General features: G+C 39.2%; 1 protein-coding gene across 3 annotated transcripts in view; it reads left to right on the forward strand.

Annotated features, from left to right (window-relative positions):
- The window catches only part of RAB3C (RAB3C, member RAS oncogene family), a 399506-nt gene that overhangs the window by 115916 nt on the left and 266203 nt on the right, over window positions 1–17387 (forward strand). For all 3 annotated transcript variants that reach the window (XM_060295790.2, XM_060295789.1, XM_060295788.1), the window contains exon 2: window positions 1609–1836. In XM_060295790.2, coding sequence (XP_060151773.1) covers window positions 1609–1836 — 228 coding nt within the window. The remainder of the gene's footprint in view (window positions 1–1608; window positions 1837–17387) is intronic.

Genomic DNA, 17387 nt, shown 5'->3' on the forward strand with positions numbered 1-17387 from the left:
TTAGATGAGACTAGGCACTATATACTGTTTCTAGCATTCCGCTATCTTCTGGGGCTTTTCTCTTTGCCATACCTCCAAGAGAAATATGTAATTATTAATCAGATTTTATAAGGAATGAAAAAAGACTGTCTAGCCTAGCACTGAGTAATAGAACTTTCTGCAGTTATGACAGTGTCCTGAACCTGCACTGTCCAGTGTCATAGCCACAAGCCCCATGTGGCTCTTGTGCTCTTGAAGTATGGCTAGTGTGAGTGAGGAACTGAATTTTTAATTTTACTTAGTTTAAATATAAACAGGCATATGTGATTAGTGGCTACTGTATTGGGCAGCACAGCAATTGGCAAAGAATTCATAGCATCCAAAAAGGTGACCCGGTAAGTGCACTAATCACTGGGATTCACCGTCCTAAATGCTTCTTTTCTATATGGAGCCAAATGGTTCTTAGAGTAATGCTGCAGCACTTTTGATAGATGTGAAAAAGATCATCAAAAAAGATGAGGAAAAATCCATCTAGAGCATTTATAGAGAATAGATTATTCTTTATTCTTTGCTAGGCACTTTATATATCTGCTGTACAGATATATCATCTATTATTTTCTATTCTATCATCTATTATTATTTTCACAAGTGTTTCAAGTTGGGTAATAATTTTTTCCATTTCACGCAAGAGAGGAAACTGAGCTACACCAATTTAAAATAAAAAAGCAAAAGTTCCACAACCAGTAGGTGGTGGAGCCGAGGTTTGAACCCAGGTAGGGACCTTCATTAATGAATCTCACAATGAATATTTCCCACTTCAACTTTAGAGCACGTGTACATGTTTCCCTAGTTCTCACTGGGAACCGGGGCTGGGGGGCAGGGAGTAGGAGGCATTAAGAACATGAGCCCTGGCGCCACACCGCCTGATTTGAAACCCGCCTCTACTACTTACAAAGTATGTGAAATTGAGCAAATGAATTAGTATCTCTGAGCTTAATTGTCTCCTTTTAATATGTAAATAATAAAGGTACCCACCTATAGGGTGTGGTGAGGGTTAAGTAAGTTAACAGTTCCTGGCACGTTGTTTGAACCGTATGTATTTGTCATTATCATTATTTGAAAGAGATTGGTCATATATGTTAGGATGTTGATTTAAAGTGATATAAATAGATGAAATAGAGATAGGCTTTGGGAGTTCTTCCCTAGAAAATAAGAGAGACTCTAATAATTTAGATGACTCAGGAAGAAACACCCTGCTGTTCAGCCACCTTGGTGTCGCCATCACTGGAATTACAAACTTTCAGAATCCACATGCCTGGCCAGCTCCTCATATCTTTGCTTTTCATGTTACATCTCCTTTTGTGTCTTTGATTCGTTCTGAATGCTGAGCAGTGACACACACCAACACAGCTGGAAAGAGCCGTAAGATTTGCTTTTCTGTCTTCCAGCAGGGAATTATTGCCATGGATACCAGCATCAGAGGAAGGCTGGGGAACTCTCTCAACTTGTCTCCTGAGTGGTCTGACATCTGTTTCTGGCAAGACCAATAATGAGTGTGCTGCTAGCTTCATAGCAAATGGGAGACTGATCCACACCTCTTTTGTTTTGTTTTGTTTTGTTTTACCACAGATGGCCTCTGCCCAAGATGCCAGGTACGGCCAGAAAGACTCCTCTGATCAGAACTTTGACTACATGTTCAAATTGCTCATCATTGGCAATAGCAGTGTGGGGAAAACATCTTTTCTGTTCCGTTACGCGGATGACTCCTTTACATCTGCATTCGTCAGCACAGTTGGGATTGATTTCAAAGTCAAAACTGTATTCAAAAATGAAAAGAGAATCAAGCTTCAGATTTGGGTAAGTGACTTTGAACTGATGGCATCCTTCAGTCTAGGGCATTGAACATATAAGTGTGTGAGGGAAACCTTTCTGCCTTGTTCTGTCCCCATGGGGTCTGTAAGCCTCCATTTCCAGGTTCTTTGCCACAGAACATTCTGTTTCAAAGGCAATAGAGTGTTGCCTCTTTAAGGTAGGGAGACTGAATTAAGCCTTATTGTCATTGATGCTTCTTAAGAGTCTTCAGAAGAAAGAAAATATAAATGTCTGTTTATTGTGGTAAAGAACACTCAACAGAAAGTCTGGCTCTGTCTTTTATGGTCTGTGTGACCCGGAGCAAGTCTCTGAATCCTTCTCTGCCACTTTTCTAATACACAAAATAGGCAAAGTAAATTTAGCCTTTTTAGGTTGCAGGAAGCAGCCTGCCCTGGTCGTTTTAAAGAAGGTAAACAACCAGATATAGAGAAAGCTTAGGTTTAGTCCCTTCATAAAGCCCCAGCTAAAATTTGAAAAGGGTCTATTTAATCTCCACAAACCTTGTGTTTTCAGCTCTAAGTGTTATGTTTACCTACCCAGACAAAACAAAACAAATAGGATATTTATTTTAAGTAGGGTTTTTCCCTAAGCAGAAGGTTCTCCAATAAGCTTTGAGACTGTGTGGCTAGCTTTGTGCCTCTCCTCACCCGCTGCAGAAGATCAGAGATTCCTTAACTAAATAGTTGGGATAAATTTAGGAGAATAGCAAGTGAGAAACATAAAAAGTGTGTGTGGGTACACGTTCAAGGTAATATAAGAGCTGAAGTAACAAAAAAATTGGTTATACCAAAATAGAGTTATGTAGTAAGCATTTTATGTACATCATGCAATGTATGGGTACAATGGTAGAATGTTTTTACAGTTAGTTTTGGTCTCCTTTCCCTGTTCATTTATACCTCTGCCACTCAAATTGATTTGAGCTTTAAAAAGGCATCTCCCAAGAGATGAGGTTTCTGCCTTCTTCTGAGACAATTCTGATGTCTACTACCATTTGGTACTGGTGCCATGGTTCATCTGTAGGACCGACGATAAGCCTGCCTCCTCAGATATGGAAAGCTGAAAGAAGGACAAATCTCAGAGTAAAACGTTTAAACTTTTTTTTTTTTTAATAAAAGAGCCCTTAAGATAGCATTATAAATATTCCAGATGTCCTTTCATATCTTAAAGCTCTTAGGAGTAAAATTTAAAGATGCAGGTGTATACACAGGTAGGTATCCTCTTAGGCAGCTTACAAGAGATTGTTACTATTTTACTTATTCTAATTCTGGAGTCTTCCAAGTCTAATTAGAACTCAGAAAACAACTTGGGGGCTTCCCTGGTGGCGCAGTGGTTGAGAGTCCGCCTGCCGATGCAGGGCACATGGGTTCGTGCCCCGGTCCGGGAAGATCCCACATGCCGTGGAGCGGCTGGGCCTGTGAGCCATGGCCACTGAGCCTGCGCGTCTGGAGCCTGTGCTTGGCAACGGGAGAGGCCACAACAGTGAGAGGCCCGCGTACTGGAAAAAAAAAAAAAAAAAGAAAAGAACTTGGAAAAATAGGCCCAGCCCCCATCGCTGCTCTACTGGTCCCCAAAGACATTTTTGTTGGGAAGGGGGTCCCTCTTTAGATACTTTAGAAACACACAGCCCTGTTGATACAGACAGGAAGAGCTGTGTTTATTGCTTCACATTCTCTTCCTTTTGAGCTTTAAGCAACCAATTGTCATGTGAAGATAACTTTCATATCCAGGCTTAAGAAAGGTCCCTTAACTCTCAGGGGCTTTGTTGAATTGAAAATTAAATTAATTTGGTAACTACACATCGCCTACCTCTGCGACTATGTTCTTTCTGTTAATATCAAAGAAGTGTCATTCCTCTGTCTGACGGCTCCTGCCATATATCTTAGGGATGTTTAAAGGTGGTTGTTGTGATTGTTTAGGTAAAACATCAACATGGTGTATAAATTCAATCCTATAATCTCTAGCAATTTCTCAATTTAGGTTTTTGACAGAAATGCTTTGTAGAGGTATAAAATCATCCGTCCTTAATGTAAAACGAAAAAGTTCAAATAATATACTTTTTTTGAGAATTATATTGTCATACTTACAAAAATATTTTTTTCCAAACCCTCAGTGCTAGTACCAGGCCACAGCTCATTCCTGTACTTTTCTTGGACACTGAAGTTCCGTTACTTCTGTCCAGGTCTTACTTCTGCGTGAAAATTGCTCTTCTCTGAGCCAAGCAAATGCCAGCTCAGGTCTCTGGGCTGCTTCTCCTCTAATACCTCCTCATGCTTCTCAATTTCCATAACTTCACTCAAAAGCCTGGGACATATAAATCTGTCTCTAATCGTCCATAATCCACCATTTTCCCAAAACCTCCAACTCTCTTCACAGCTCCGTCCAGCCTGGGACCTCCTTCCAGGGTTTTCATTCTCTCATTCTGTGGATACCCACACTCCCTTCAGGGGTCAGCCACTCAGGAACCCTTCACCCAGACCTTCCTCAGTCGCAACGGTAGTCTGATGGCCACTGTTTTCTTTGCAATCAAAACAATCTTATTTCTTCCTCTTAGGGCTATTGGGAGCTCTTAATGTACCTGTGATTCTAGGGGTATGAAAATGGATTTTACACTACCATATACCAACTGGTCTACTATATTGTGAACCATTCACAAGCAGTACTCTGCAAAGATTTTGTTCTCATTGAACTTGTAGTATAGTTGGAGAAAGAAATGAATACTCACGGAGTAACTATATATGTATGTCTATAAGCAAATATCAAATTGTATAAATATTATATGTAGCTAGCATTTATTGAACATAGAACTATGCCAAGCATCATCTATATCTTATTTCTAATTTCCACAACAACCCAACTTTGTATTTATTATTATTCCTATTTTATCTGAGAAACCTGAAAGTCGGACAAATTAAATAGCTCGTCCAGGGTCATATGTGGCAAGAGGCTGGTTCCAGGCTAGATCTATCAGATTCTAATGCTTTGGCTTGTTCTCCTTCACCATGCTGCCCTAATTAAGAAGTCTTCTTGAATATGGTGGTGCTTTTGTGAAGATGGTGATCTTAGGCAATGTATCCTGGGATGCTGAAGAAGATGTTTTTAAGAGTCTGACCATCCCGATGAACTGAGTCATGCAGGGGGAGACAGGATAAGGAGCAACAGGGTGGTTGCCTAAGTCTAGACATTCCCACAATAATTCTAGGGGTTCTTGCTTTATGCCATGATGTAAGTATACTAGAAAATATTTAGTTGTGTACAACTTTTATTGTTTATGACTTAAACAAATTATTTATTTGGGACTGTATCTGGCACTGATGGTTTGCCATCTCGTATTTAAATAACTGAACGTGAACTGTTTTTTCCAGCTTATAGTATCTTTATGCACTTATATTAATGTGTAATGAATTCATTAAGGTGTCCACAGCTATCTTAGCCTATACTATGATCTGTTTCTACGTGCAACACTTCTGACACCACATGCCGGGGTTTTCCAGACCAAGCAATTCTTCATTGCTATGCAGACACCAACTGGGTGTCCTGTAATTTAATACAATATTGACACTAACTACCCAGAGTTAGCACAGATCCCACAGGTAAAGGGCTCAGTTCCATAAGCCTATCCCTCCCCTCCCCACCCCACTTCAGATATCAATCACAAATCTGGGTGCCCTGTGCTTTTGACCTCCAGGCTATAAACTCGCAGGTCCCACAGTCCCACCCCTCAGGGTTGATAAGTTGCTAGAAGAGCTCACAGAATTCAGGAAGAGTTTACTTACTATTACCGGTTTATTCTAAGGGATACAACTCAGGAACAACCAGATAGAAGGGAAGCGTATGGCAAATTGTTGTGGGGATGGGTGGGAGCAGCTTCCATGCAGTCTCCCCAGCACTGTGATATATTCACCAACCCCAAAGCTCTCCAAACCTCACCCTTTCGGATGTTTATGGAGCTCTCATTACATAGGCATGATTGATGAAATCCTTGGCCATTGGTGATTAACTCAGTCTTCGGACCCTCTCCCCTCCCAGAGGGCGGGGGTAGGGCTGAAAGTTCCAACCTTTTGATTACATGGTTTGTTCTTCTAACAATCATCCCCTAGTCTTTTTTTTTTTAATTTTATTTTATATTGGAGTATAGTTGATTTACGATGTTGTAATCAGCCCCCATTTTGAAGCTATCTAGGGGCTAACCAAGAGTCACCTCATTAGCATGAACTCTGGTATGACTGAAAGGGGCTTATTATGAATAACAAAAGATGATCCTTTTTCCCCCATCTCTTAGGAAATTCCAAGGGTTATAGAAGCTCTTTGTCAGGAACCAGGAGGAAAACCAAATATGTATTCCTTGGTCTATCACACTATTATATATCTCAAAGGAAGAGAAGCAAAATTGTTTCTTAGTAATGAAAACTGTCATGGATTAGTCCAATGCATTTTTACCTTAACCAAGACAGGCTTCAGATATTAACATGACTCTGATGACTCTATTTTAAACTGCCCGTAAATAGAACTGTTTCCAGGTTAAGAAATGAAGATATATAGTGGGCTAAGTGATTTGACCTTACCTTACAGTTAGTGCCAGAGTAGAGTCTAAAATCCAGGTCTCCTGCTAGCTAAGCCAGTCCAGTTGCTAGTACACCAAGTTCACTCTCAAGGTAAGTGCTGTGTTATGACAATTGGGATAAATCTCATACCTGGTTGCCAGTGTTGCCATCAGGCATAGGAACATCAAACTTGAAGCCAGATTTCAAGTAGTATTTCTAAAAGGTCAGGAAGAAAGAACCTGGGTGGGAAGACTGCCCAGTTTTTCTACTTGATGGGTTGCTTTTTGCATGTGCTGTGGGGGAAGTTTCTGAGACCACAAACTGGATTTTTAACAGTCCACATTTAAAGAAAGCTTTTAACGGCTACTACAAACATTGACATTTCTTTCTGGCTGTGTTACGCCTCCTCTCTGTGGAAGTTCACTACTGCCTTGGAATAAACTTGTCTAGAGAAATAACATCGTTCATTTGTACTTAGTTACAAACCTTATTTTCCTTTAGTATATTTATGAATCCCTCTGTCCTTCACTACATTAACATTTCTTATTGCACTTTTATTTTATTATCATTTTTATGATTCTCAAGTCAAAAATTTTAAGGTGTCAAGTATTAGAGGTGGTTCTTTCATTTTCTGTGTCTAATGCTGTTAAGAATATATTGGAGAAAAATCTAGCATGGGTTTTTCACTTTGCTTAGAGCAAAATATTTCACAACTGGAGTCTGTAATATTTTGCTTCTAATTTAAAAGTAGTTTAGCTTTGGGAAAGACTATGTAGAGTGGATTTCCTCCCAATAAGAAGATTGAAAAATAATATAGCAACTATTACTAAGAATATCTTAGTACTGTATTTATTTTCAGTGTCTAGATTACTACTATATGAACTATGATGCCTATAGCTATCTGTAAAGTAAAGAGTGCTGGTAATTCTTGAAACTAGGCTGTGTAGAGAGCCAGGTTTGACAGTGTGGTTCCCCTGAATAAAAGGCAATTTCCTTTGTGTAAAGAAAGCACATGGACAGAGTGAAGTAAGTCAGAAAGAGAAAAACAAATACCGTATGCTAACACATATATATGGAATCTAAAAAAAAAACAAGGTCATGAAGAACCTAGGGGCAGGACGGGAATAAAGGCGCAGTCCTACTAGAGAATGGACTTGAGGATACGGGGAGGGGGAAGGGTAAGCTGGGCCAAAGTGAGAGAGTGGCATGGACATATATACGCTACCAAATGTAAAATAGATAGCTAGTGGGAAGCAGCCTCATAGCACAGGGAGATCAGCTCGGTGCTTTGTGACCACCTAGAGGGGTGGGATAGAGAGGGTGGGAGGGAGGGAGACACAAGAGGGAAGAGATATGGATATATATGTATACGTATAGCTGATTCACTTTGTTATAAAGCAGAAACTAACACACCATTGTAAAGCAATTATACTCCAATAAAGATGCTAAAAAAAGAAAGAAAGAAAGACAACACATGGGTCTCCTTTTTCAGTTGGATCTACATTGTTCAAGTCCAAAAATCAAGGTTGACTCTAACTAATGAAAGACTTAGCTTGAAAAATTTGTAGCTTAGTTAGAGAATATAGGTTTAAAGTGAGCAGAGGGCAGGTAGGCAGAGATCACTGTTTCCTTAGGAATTAGAACTAGCATTTTATCATTTTTGCATTCTCTTTTTCCCACCCTCACCCTTCACCACTCCTTGTCTTTTCTCTCCCTCTTTCCCCTTTCCCCCTCTCCTTCCCACCTTCATTTCTGAGCCCTGGCCAGCCTGAGTTAATAAGAAACATCTTCAGTGTGTTCAGAGGTCAGGGCTGCCGCATACAGATGCACATGTCGTGCACTGGACGAAGACACCAACCAGGGGTCAAGTGAGGCTGTTCTCCACCCAGAGCGCCACATGCTAAGCTGTGCTCAGTTCCAGGAAGGGGTGCCTTTTCTTTTTCACAAAGGTGTCATCTGCTGTCAAGCATGTGCTTCTGGTCCACGTGCAACCAAAGGGAATTCTGATTCCCATACAGCAACCATATACATAGGCGGTAGCTATATCACAATCTTATGCAGGAGATGGATGAGTAAACAGAGAATACAAGCCCTGCTTCCCCAGCCCAGTCCTGGAGGAAGACGGTATTTTAAAATATAGGTTTTATTGTTATTTAGGTGTGGCGAGGCCCACAGGTCAGGAGACAACTGCCATTGAAATAGTAGTTCGTTATGCTCACAGATTTTAAGAGAAAGACACATGGGCTCGGGGAGAGGGGCACTTGGAGTGAGGGGAATCCCCTGTGTGGGTCAGGAGGCAGAAGGAGGGGCGGGAGGAATGTGACAAGAGCCTCTATTGTGGTTTCTGTATAAGGAATGGGCCAGGCAGGGTAAACAGGCTTAGGACTGGCTAGTTTGAATACCTGCAGCAGACCCTGGGGCATAAAGACTTCCCTAAGTTGTCAGGTGCCTGGGGTAATTAGGGCAGGTGGATAGTGGCTCATAGTGTGAGAGCCCAAGATGGAGCAAGCCCTATGAGCTCTGTATTGGTGGTTTGCATTTGACGAGTGAGCTTCAGTGAGTTGTTTAGTGTCTTTAAGAATTGAGTAACTCAGGGTAGGGCAGTCCCTCCAGGATCCATAAGGCCTCAGCTGTCAAAGCATCTGAATACAGAAAGTAAAAGACATGCTTAATACAAAAGTCAGGTTCTTGGAGTCCCAGGGGTGGCTTCTGTCATTGATTCCACTCTGACAAATGCTTTCGATTTCAACCATTCTCACCGCAGACTCAGTGCATTTCTGGGTCTTAGTATTTAGAGACCTCAAACATTGGGGTCAGGAAAAGATCTTTCAGATTTTCTAGCCCAAGCCCTCATTTGATGATACAACTGATAATAACATCACTTAATGAACCCAGTGTTGACCCATAAATAAGCATTTTATGTTTATATGCATTTTTAGAATTTATTTTTTGCCAAACCCCATGAAGGAAGGTGGTATTATTAGCCCCATTTTATAGTTGAGGAAACAGAGAATCAGAAAAATAAAGGGATTGGCCCAAGGTCCTAGCTAGGATATGTCAGAAGCAGGATTCGAACCAGGGGATTGAAATCAAAGCCCATGTACTTGACCACACTTGTAAATGAGGTAAAAGGAGGCCAAGTGATCTGTCAGAGATCTTCAGGGGATCCAATCTGTAAACCTACATATCTTTTTTATTAATAATATTTATTTTATATTGGAGTATAGTTGATTTACAATGTTGTGTTAGTTTCAGGTGTACAGCAAAGTGGTTCAGTTATACATATACACATATCTATTCTTTTTTAGATTCTTTCCCCATTTAGGTTATTACAGAATATTGAGTAGAGTTCCTTGTGCTCTACAATAGGTCCTTGTTGATTATTTTATCTATAGTAGTGTGTGTATGTTAATCCAAAACTCCTAATTGATTCCTCCCCTTCCCCACACCTTACCCCTTAGGTAACCTTAAGTTTGTTTTCTAAGTCTGTGAGTCTGTTTCCGTTTTGTAAATAAGTTCATTTGTATCATGTTTTTTAGATTCCGCATATAAGTGATATCATAGGATATTGGTCTTTCTCTGTCTGACATTCTTCACTTAGTATGATAAGCTCCAGGTCCGTCCATGTTGCTGCAAGTGGCATTATTTCATTCCTTTTAATGGCTGAGTAATATTCCATTGTATATATATATCACATCTTCTTTATCCATTCATCCATCGATGGACATTTAGGTTGATTCCGTGCCTTGGCTATGGTAATTAGTGCTGCAATGAATATTGGGGTGCATGTATCTTTTTAAATTATGGTTTTCTTCAGATATATTCCAAGAAGTGGGATTGCTGGGTCATATGGTAGCTCTATTTTTAATTTTTTAAGGAACCCCCATACTGTTCTCCATAGTGGTTGTACCAATTTACATTCCCAGCAGCAGTGCAGGAGGGTTCCCTTTTCTCCACACCCTCTCCAGCATTTGTTGCTTATAGACTTTTTGATGATGGCCGTTCTGACTGGTGTGAGATGATACCTCATTGTAGTGTTGATTTGCATTTTTCTAATACTTAGCGATGTTGAGCATCTTTTCATGTGCCTCTTGGCCAACTGTATGTCTTCTTTGGAGAATGTCTATTTAGAATTTCTGCCCATTTTTTGATTGGGTTGTTTGTTTTTTTGATATTGAGCCATATGAGCTGTTTGTAAATTGTGGAGATTAATTCCTTGCTATTCACTTCATTTGCAAATATTTTCTCCCATTCTGGGGCTTCTCTTTTTGTTTTGTTTATGCTTTCCTTTGCTATGTAAAAGTTTTTGAGTTTAATAAGGTCAGATTTGTTTATTTTTGTTTCCATTACTTAGGAGACAAATTTAAAAAGATTTTGCTTTGATTTATGTCAAAGAGTGTTCATCCTATGTTTTCCTCTAAGAGTTTTATAGTATCTGGTCTTACATTTAGGTCTTTAATCCATTTTGAGTTTATTTTGTGTATGGCAATAAAGAATGCTCTAATTTCATTTTTGTACATGTAGCTGTCCAGTTTTCCCAGAACCATTTATTGAAGAGACTGTCTTTTCTCCATTGTATAGTCTTGCCTCCTTTGTTGTAGATCAATTAACCATAGGTGTGTGCATTTATTTCTGGGCTTTCTATCCTGTTTCATTGATCTATATTTCTGTTTTTGTGCCAGTGTTATACTGTTTTGATTACTGTAGCTTTATAGGATAGTCTGAAGGCAGGGAGCCTGATTCTTCCAGCTCTGTTTTTCTTTCTGAAGATTGCTTTGGTTATTCAGGGTCTTTTGTGTCTCCATACACATTTTAAGGTTTTTGATCTAGTTCTGTAAAAAATGCCATTGGTAATTTGGATTGCATTGAATCTGTAGGTTGCCTTGGGTGGCATAGTCATTTTGACAATAATGATTCTTCCAATCCAAGAGCATGGTATATCTTTCCATCTGTTTGTGTCATTTTTGATTCCTTTCATTAGCGTTTTACAGTTTTTGGAGTGTAGGTCTTTTGCCTCCTTAGGTAGGTTTATGCCTAGTTATTTTATTGTTTTTGATGTGATGGTAAATGAGATTGTTCCCTTAGTTTCTCTTTCTGATCTTTCATTGTTAGTATATAGAAATGCAATAGATTTGTGTGTATTACTTTTTTATCCTGCAACTTTACCAAATTCATTTTTGAGCTCTAGTAGTTTTCTGGTAACATCTTTAGGATTTTTTATGTATAGTGTCATGTCATCTGCAAACAGTGACAATTTTACTTCTTCTTTTCCAGTTTGGATTCCTTTTATTTCTTTTTATTCTCTGATAGCTGTGGCTAGGACTTCCAAAACTATGTTGAATAAAAATGGCAAGAGTGGACATCCTTGTCTTGTTCCTGATCTTAGTGGAAATGCTTTCAGTTTTTCACCATTGAGAATGATGTTAGCTGTGGGTTTGTCATATATGGCCTTTATTATGTTGAGGTAAGCTCCCTCTATGCTACTTTCTGGAGAGTTTTTATTATAATTGGGTGTTGAATATTGTAAAAGCTTTTTCTGCATCTATTGAGATGACCATATGATTTTTACTCTTCAATTTGTTGATGCAGTGTATATCACTGATTGATGTACAGATATTGAAGAATCCTTGCATCCCTGTGGTGAATCCCACTTCATCATGGTATATGATCCTTTTAATATATTGTTGGATGCAGTTTGCTAGTATTTTGTTGAGGATTTTGGCATCTATGTTCATCAATGATATTGGTTTGTAATTTTCTTTTTTTGTGGTACCTTTGTCTGGTTTTGGTATCAGGGTGATGGTGGCCTCATAGAATGAGTTTGGGAGTGTTCCTTCCTCTGCAATTTTTTGGCAGAGTTTCAGAAGGATAGGTGTTAGTTCTTCTCTAAATGTTTGATAGAATTCACCTGTGAAACCATCAGGTCCTGGACTTTTGTTTGTTGGGAGTTTTTTAATTTCAATTTCAGTACTTGCGATTGGTCTATATTTTCTATTTCTTGCTGGTTCAGTCTTGGGAGATTGTACCTTTCTAAGAATTTATTCATTTCTTCTAGGTTGTACATTTTATTGGCATATAATTGCTTGTAGTAGTCTCTTATGATCCTTTGTATTTCTATGGTGTCCATTGTAACTTCTCCTTTGTCATTTCTAATTTTGTTGATTTGAGCCCTCTCTTTTTTTTTCTTGATGAGTCTGGCTAGAGGTTTATCAATTTTGTTTATCTTTTCAAAGGACCAGCTTTTACTTTCATTGATCTTTTCTATTGTTTTCCTCATCTCTCTTTCATTTATTTCTACCCTGATCTGTATGATTTCTTTCCTTCTACGAACTTTGGGTTTTATTTGCTCTTCTCTCTCTAGTTGCTTTAGGTATAGGGTTAGGTTGTTTATTTGAGATTTTTCTTGTTTCCTGAGGTATGATTGTACTGCTAAAAACTTCCCTCTTAGAACTACTTTTGCTGCATCTGATAGGTTTTGAATCATCATGTTTTCATTTTCATTTATGTCTAGGTATTTTTTTTTTACTTTCCTTTTTGATTTCTTCAGTGACCCATTGGCTGTTTAGTAGCCTATTGTTTAGCCTCCACGTTTGTGTTTTTTACAATTTTTTTTCTTATATTTGATTTCTAATCTCATAGCATTGCAGTTGGAAAAGATGCTTGGTATGATTTCAGGTTTCTTAAATTTGCTTTTTCTTAAAATTGCTTTGTGGCCCAAGATGTGATCTATCCTGGAGAATGTTCTATGTCCACTTGAGAAGAGTGTGTATTCTGCTGCTTTTGGATGGAATACTCTATAAATATCAATTAAGGCCACCTGATCTAATGTGTCATGTTTCCTTATTGATTTTCTGTCTTGATGGTCTGTTCATTGATATAAGTGGAGTGTTAAAATCCCCCACTATTATTGTGTTACTGTTGATTTCTCCTTTTATGGCTGTTAGCATTTGCCTTATATATTGAGTTGCTTTTATGTTGGGTGCATATATATATATATTTTTTGAATTTTTGAATTTTATTTATTTTTTTATACAGCAGGTTCTTATTAGTTATCCATTTTATACATATTAGTGTATATATATATATCAATCCAAAACTCCAAATTCATCACACCACCACCCCTCGGGTGCAAATATATTTACAATTGTTGTATCTTCTTTGATTCATTGATCATTATGTAGCGTCCTTCTTTGTCTCTCGTAACAGCCTTTATTTTCAAGTCTATTTTGTCTGATATGAGTATCACTACTCCAGCTTTCTTTTGATTTCTATTTGTATGTGTCCCTAGATCTGAAGTGGGTCTCTTGTAGACAATATATATACAGGTCATGTTTTTATATCCATTTAGCCAGTCTATGTCTTTTGATTGGAACATTTAATCTGGTTACATTTAAGGTAATTAATGATATGTTTGTTCTAATTGCCATTTTGTTAATTGTTTTGGATTTGTTTTTGTAGGTCATTTCTTCTTCCCTTCCTCTTTTGTTCTCTTCTCTTGTGATTAGATGACTAACTTTAGTGTTGTGTTTGGATTCCTTTTTCTTTTGCTGTGTGTATCTATTGTAGATTTTCACTTTGTGGTAACCATGAGGATTTGATATAGCAGACTATAGGTATACACAAGACTGTTTTAAGTTGCTGGTCTTTTAATTTCAAATACATTTCCAATATCCTACATTTGTATTCTCCTCATGATTGCTGATTTTGATATCATATTTCTGTGTGGATGATTTCCTACCTTTACTGTATGTTTGCTTTTACTGGTCAGCTTTCCCATTTGTAAATTTCTTGTTTCTTGTTGTGTCTTTTTCTTTTCTGCCTAGAGAATTCCTTTAGCATTTGTGGTAAAGGTGGTTTGGTAGTGCTGAGATCTCTTAGCTTTTGTTTATCTGTAAAACTTTTGATTGCTCCATTGAATCTGAATGAGAGCCTTGCTGGGTAGAGTATTCTTGGTTCTAGGTCTTTCCCTTTCATCACTTTAAATATATCATGCCACTCCCTTCTGGCCTGAAGAGTTTCTGCTGAAAAATTAGCTGTTAACCTTCTGGGGATTCCCTTCTATGTTGTTTGTTGCTTTTCCCTTGTTGCTTTTGATATTTTCTCTTTGTCTTTAATTTTTGCCAATTTGATTAATATGTGTCTCAGTGTGTTGCTCGTTGGGTTTATCCTGTATGTGACTCTCTGCTCTTCCTAGACTTGAGTGAGTTTTTCCTTTCTCATGTTAGGGAAGCTTTGCAGTATTATCTCTTCAAATATTTTCTCAGGCCTTTTCTCTCTCTTTTCTCCTTCTGTGACCCCTATAACGTGAATGTTCACATGTTTAATGTTCCAGAGGTTTCTTAAACTGTCCTTATTTCTTTTCATTCTTTTTTCTTTATTCTCTTCTATGGCATTGATTTCTACCATTCTGTCTTCCAGCTCACTGATTCCTTCTTTTGCCTCATTTATTCTGTTATTGATTCCTTCTAGTCTACTTTTCATTTCAGTTATTGTATTGTTCATCTCTGTGTGTTTGTATTTTATATCATCTAGCTCTTTGTTAAATATTTCCTGTATCTTCTTGGTCTGTGCCTCCATTCTTTTTCCTAGATCTTGGATCAACTTAACTATCATTACTCTGAATTCTTTTTCAGGTACATTGCCTGTCTCCACTTCACTTAGTTGTTCTTCTGGGGTTTTATCTTGTTCCTTTGTCTGGAACATATTCCTCTGCCATCTCATTTTGTCTAACTTTCTGTGATTGCAGTTTCTGTTTTGCAGGCTACAGGTTGTAATTCCTCTTGCTTCTGTTGTGTGGTCCTTGGTGGGTGAGACTGGTCTAAGGGGTTTGTACAGAGGGACTGGTGCCTGCCCACTGGTGGGTGGAGCTGGGTCTTGTCCCTCTGGTGGGCAAGGCTATATCAAGAGGTGTGTTTAGAGGTGGCTGGGGGCTCAGGAAGATTTTAGGCAGCCTGCTGCTTATGAGTGGGGCTTTGTTCCTGCCCTGTTGGTTGTTTGGCCTGAGGCATCCCAGCACTGGAGCTATAGGCTGTTGGGTGGTGCCAGGTCTTTGTGTCAAAATGGTAGCCTCAAATATGCCAATGAGTACTCCCTAGTACCTCTTTCACCAGTGTCCTTGTCCCCATAGTGAGCCACAGCTGCCCCCTACCTCCCTAGAAGACCCTCCAAGACCTGCAGGTTGGTCTGGCCCAGGCTCCTATGAAGTCACTGCTCTTTTTCTGGGTCCTGGTGTACATGATACCTTGTGTGCACACTCCAAGTGTGAAGTTTCTGTTTCCCCCAGTCCTGTGGGGTTCCTGCAATCAAGCCCCACTGGCCTTCAAAGCCAAATTCTCTGGGGACTTCTCCTCCTGATGCCATACCTCCAGGCTGAATAGCCACATCTGGGGCTCAGAACTCTCACTCCTGTGGGAGAACCTCTGTAATATAATTATTTTCCAGTTTGTGGGTTGCCCACCTGGAGGGTATGGGATTTGATTTTATTGCGAATACGCCCCTTCTTCCATCTTGTTGTGGCTTCTTCTTTGCCTTTGGATGGAGAATATTGCTTTTGTTAAGTTCAAGTCTTTTTTGTTGATGGCTGTTCAGCTGTTAGTTGTGATTTTGGTGTTTTCGTGAGAGGAGGTGAGCTCAAGTCCTTCTACTTCTCTGTCTTGTCTCCAACTCCCTGTAATCCTACATATCTTAATCCCAGCAAGTACCCTTTCCACACTAAGTAATTGCTTGACAACCTTCTATATTCCCTTTTTACCTGTTCCAAGAAATTATTTATAGGTACAGAAAGGAATCAGTTATTTTGCTTGAAATTTACTATCTGCCAGCATGAACAGGTTGTGCATTATCTGTTTTGTGTTTAAAACACATAGATATGCACAATAGGAGGGACTGGAACATATTCCATTCACTTCTTGCACATTTCTGGAATGCCTGTTTCCACCGCTGGGGAGTGTGCCTAGAAAGAAGAGTATTTGGAAAGAAGCGTCTGAGTAAATGGAATGAATACCTGCAGGAAAATAGTGCTGACTGTAATCTTTGCATTTGGTGCTCACTTAGCCTAGTCACTCTGCCCATTGATTTCAGGACGGTGTTCAACCCTCTAGTCTGTGGATAAGGAACCAACATTTTCTGCCCAGGAGAATCTTTAAGAGAACCACAGAAGCCAGTGACAGCTGCCAAGACCATTCCTGGTGCTGTCATTTATATGGTCTTTTCCTCCCATCACATTTCTTCTAACTTAGCATCTGCTTTTCCTGGGATATTGAGAAAGGCAAGATTTAGTTTCACTCCTGACAAGAAGTTGATACTGTGTGCAAAATGTCAAGATGCAAACATTCACTTAGTCAGACAGCTGGAAGCAGTGACTCCTGCATCCTGCTGTGTTTAAACCACCCTTCTGAGCATTGACAAAATACAAAGGATGGTACAGACCTTGTTCCTGGCCTAATAGAGCTTACCAGCCATGTGGGAAGACATGAAAACAAACATGCAAGAAAAGATCACCCCACGGATCAGTAAGTGTTTTGCCACCAAGGGGCAGAGTGGCTCAGTGACACAGGCGGGGACTCTGTGGCTCAAATACTGACCCTGATCTCACTAGCTATGTGACCTCAAGCCCAAACTTCCCTATGTCTCCATTTACTTATTTGTGAAACAAGAGAAGATAACACCTACCCCTTAGCTGCTAAGTATTTGCTGTAATAAATACTTATACCTAGTTCAATACTAGGTGCAAAATTAACAATAAATGTTAGCTTTCTTCTTTTGTAAACAGAAAAGAAGGTTTTTGTACCAACCTTCAGACTTTTGTACCCAATCAAGTAATTTAATCAAACCAAATATTTGTTGGGTGCCTACTATGTACCAGGCACTGTACTAGGTGCTGGGATGCAATAGTGAAGGATGCACAGGGTTGGCCATTAGGAGCCAACCATCTGATGGGGCAGTAGATGAGAGAAGAGAGAATTCATCTTCTATAATAAATTCCCAGGAGGTAGG

This window comes from Globicephala melas, chromosome 3, assembly GCF_963455315.2.
Source record: "Globicephala melas chromosome 3, mGloMel1.2, whole genome shotgun sequence".
NCBI classification, from domain to species: Eukaryota; Metazoa; Chordata; class Mammalia; order Artiodactyla; family Delphinidae; genus Globicephala; species Globicephala melas.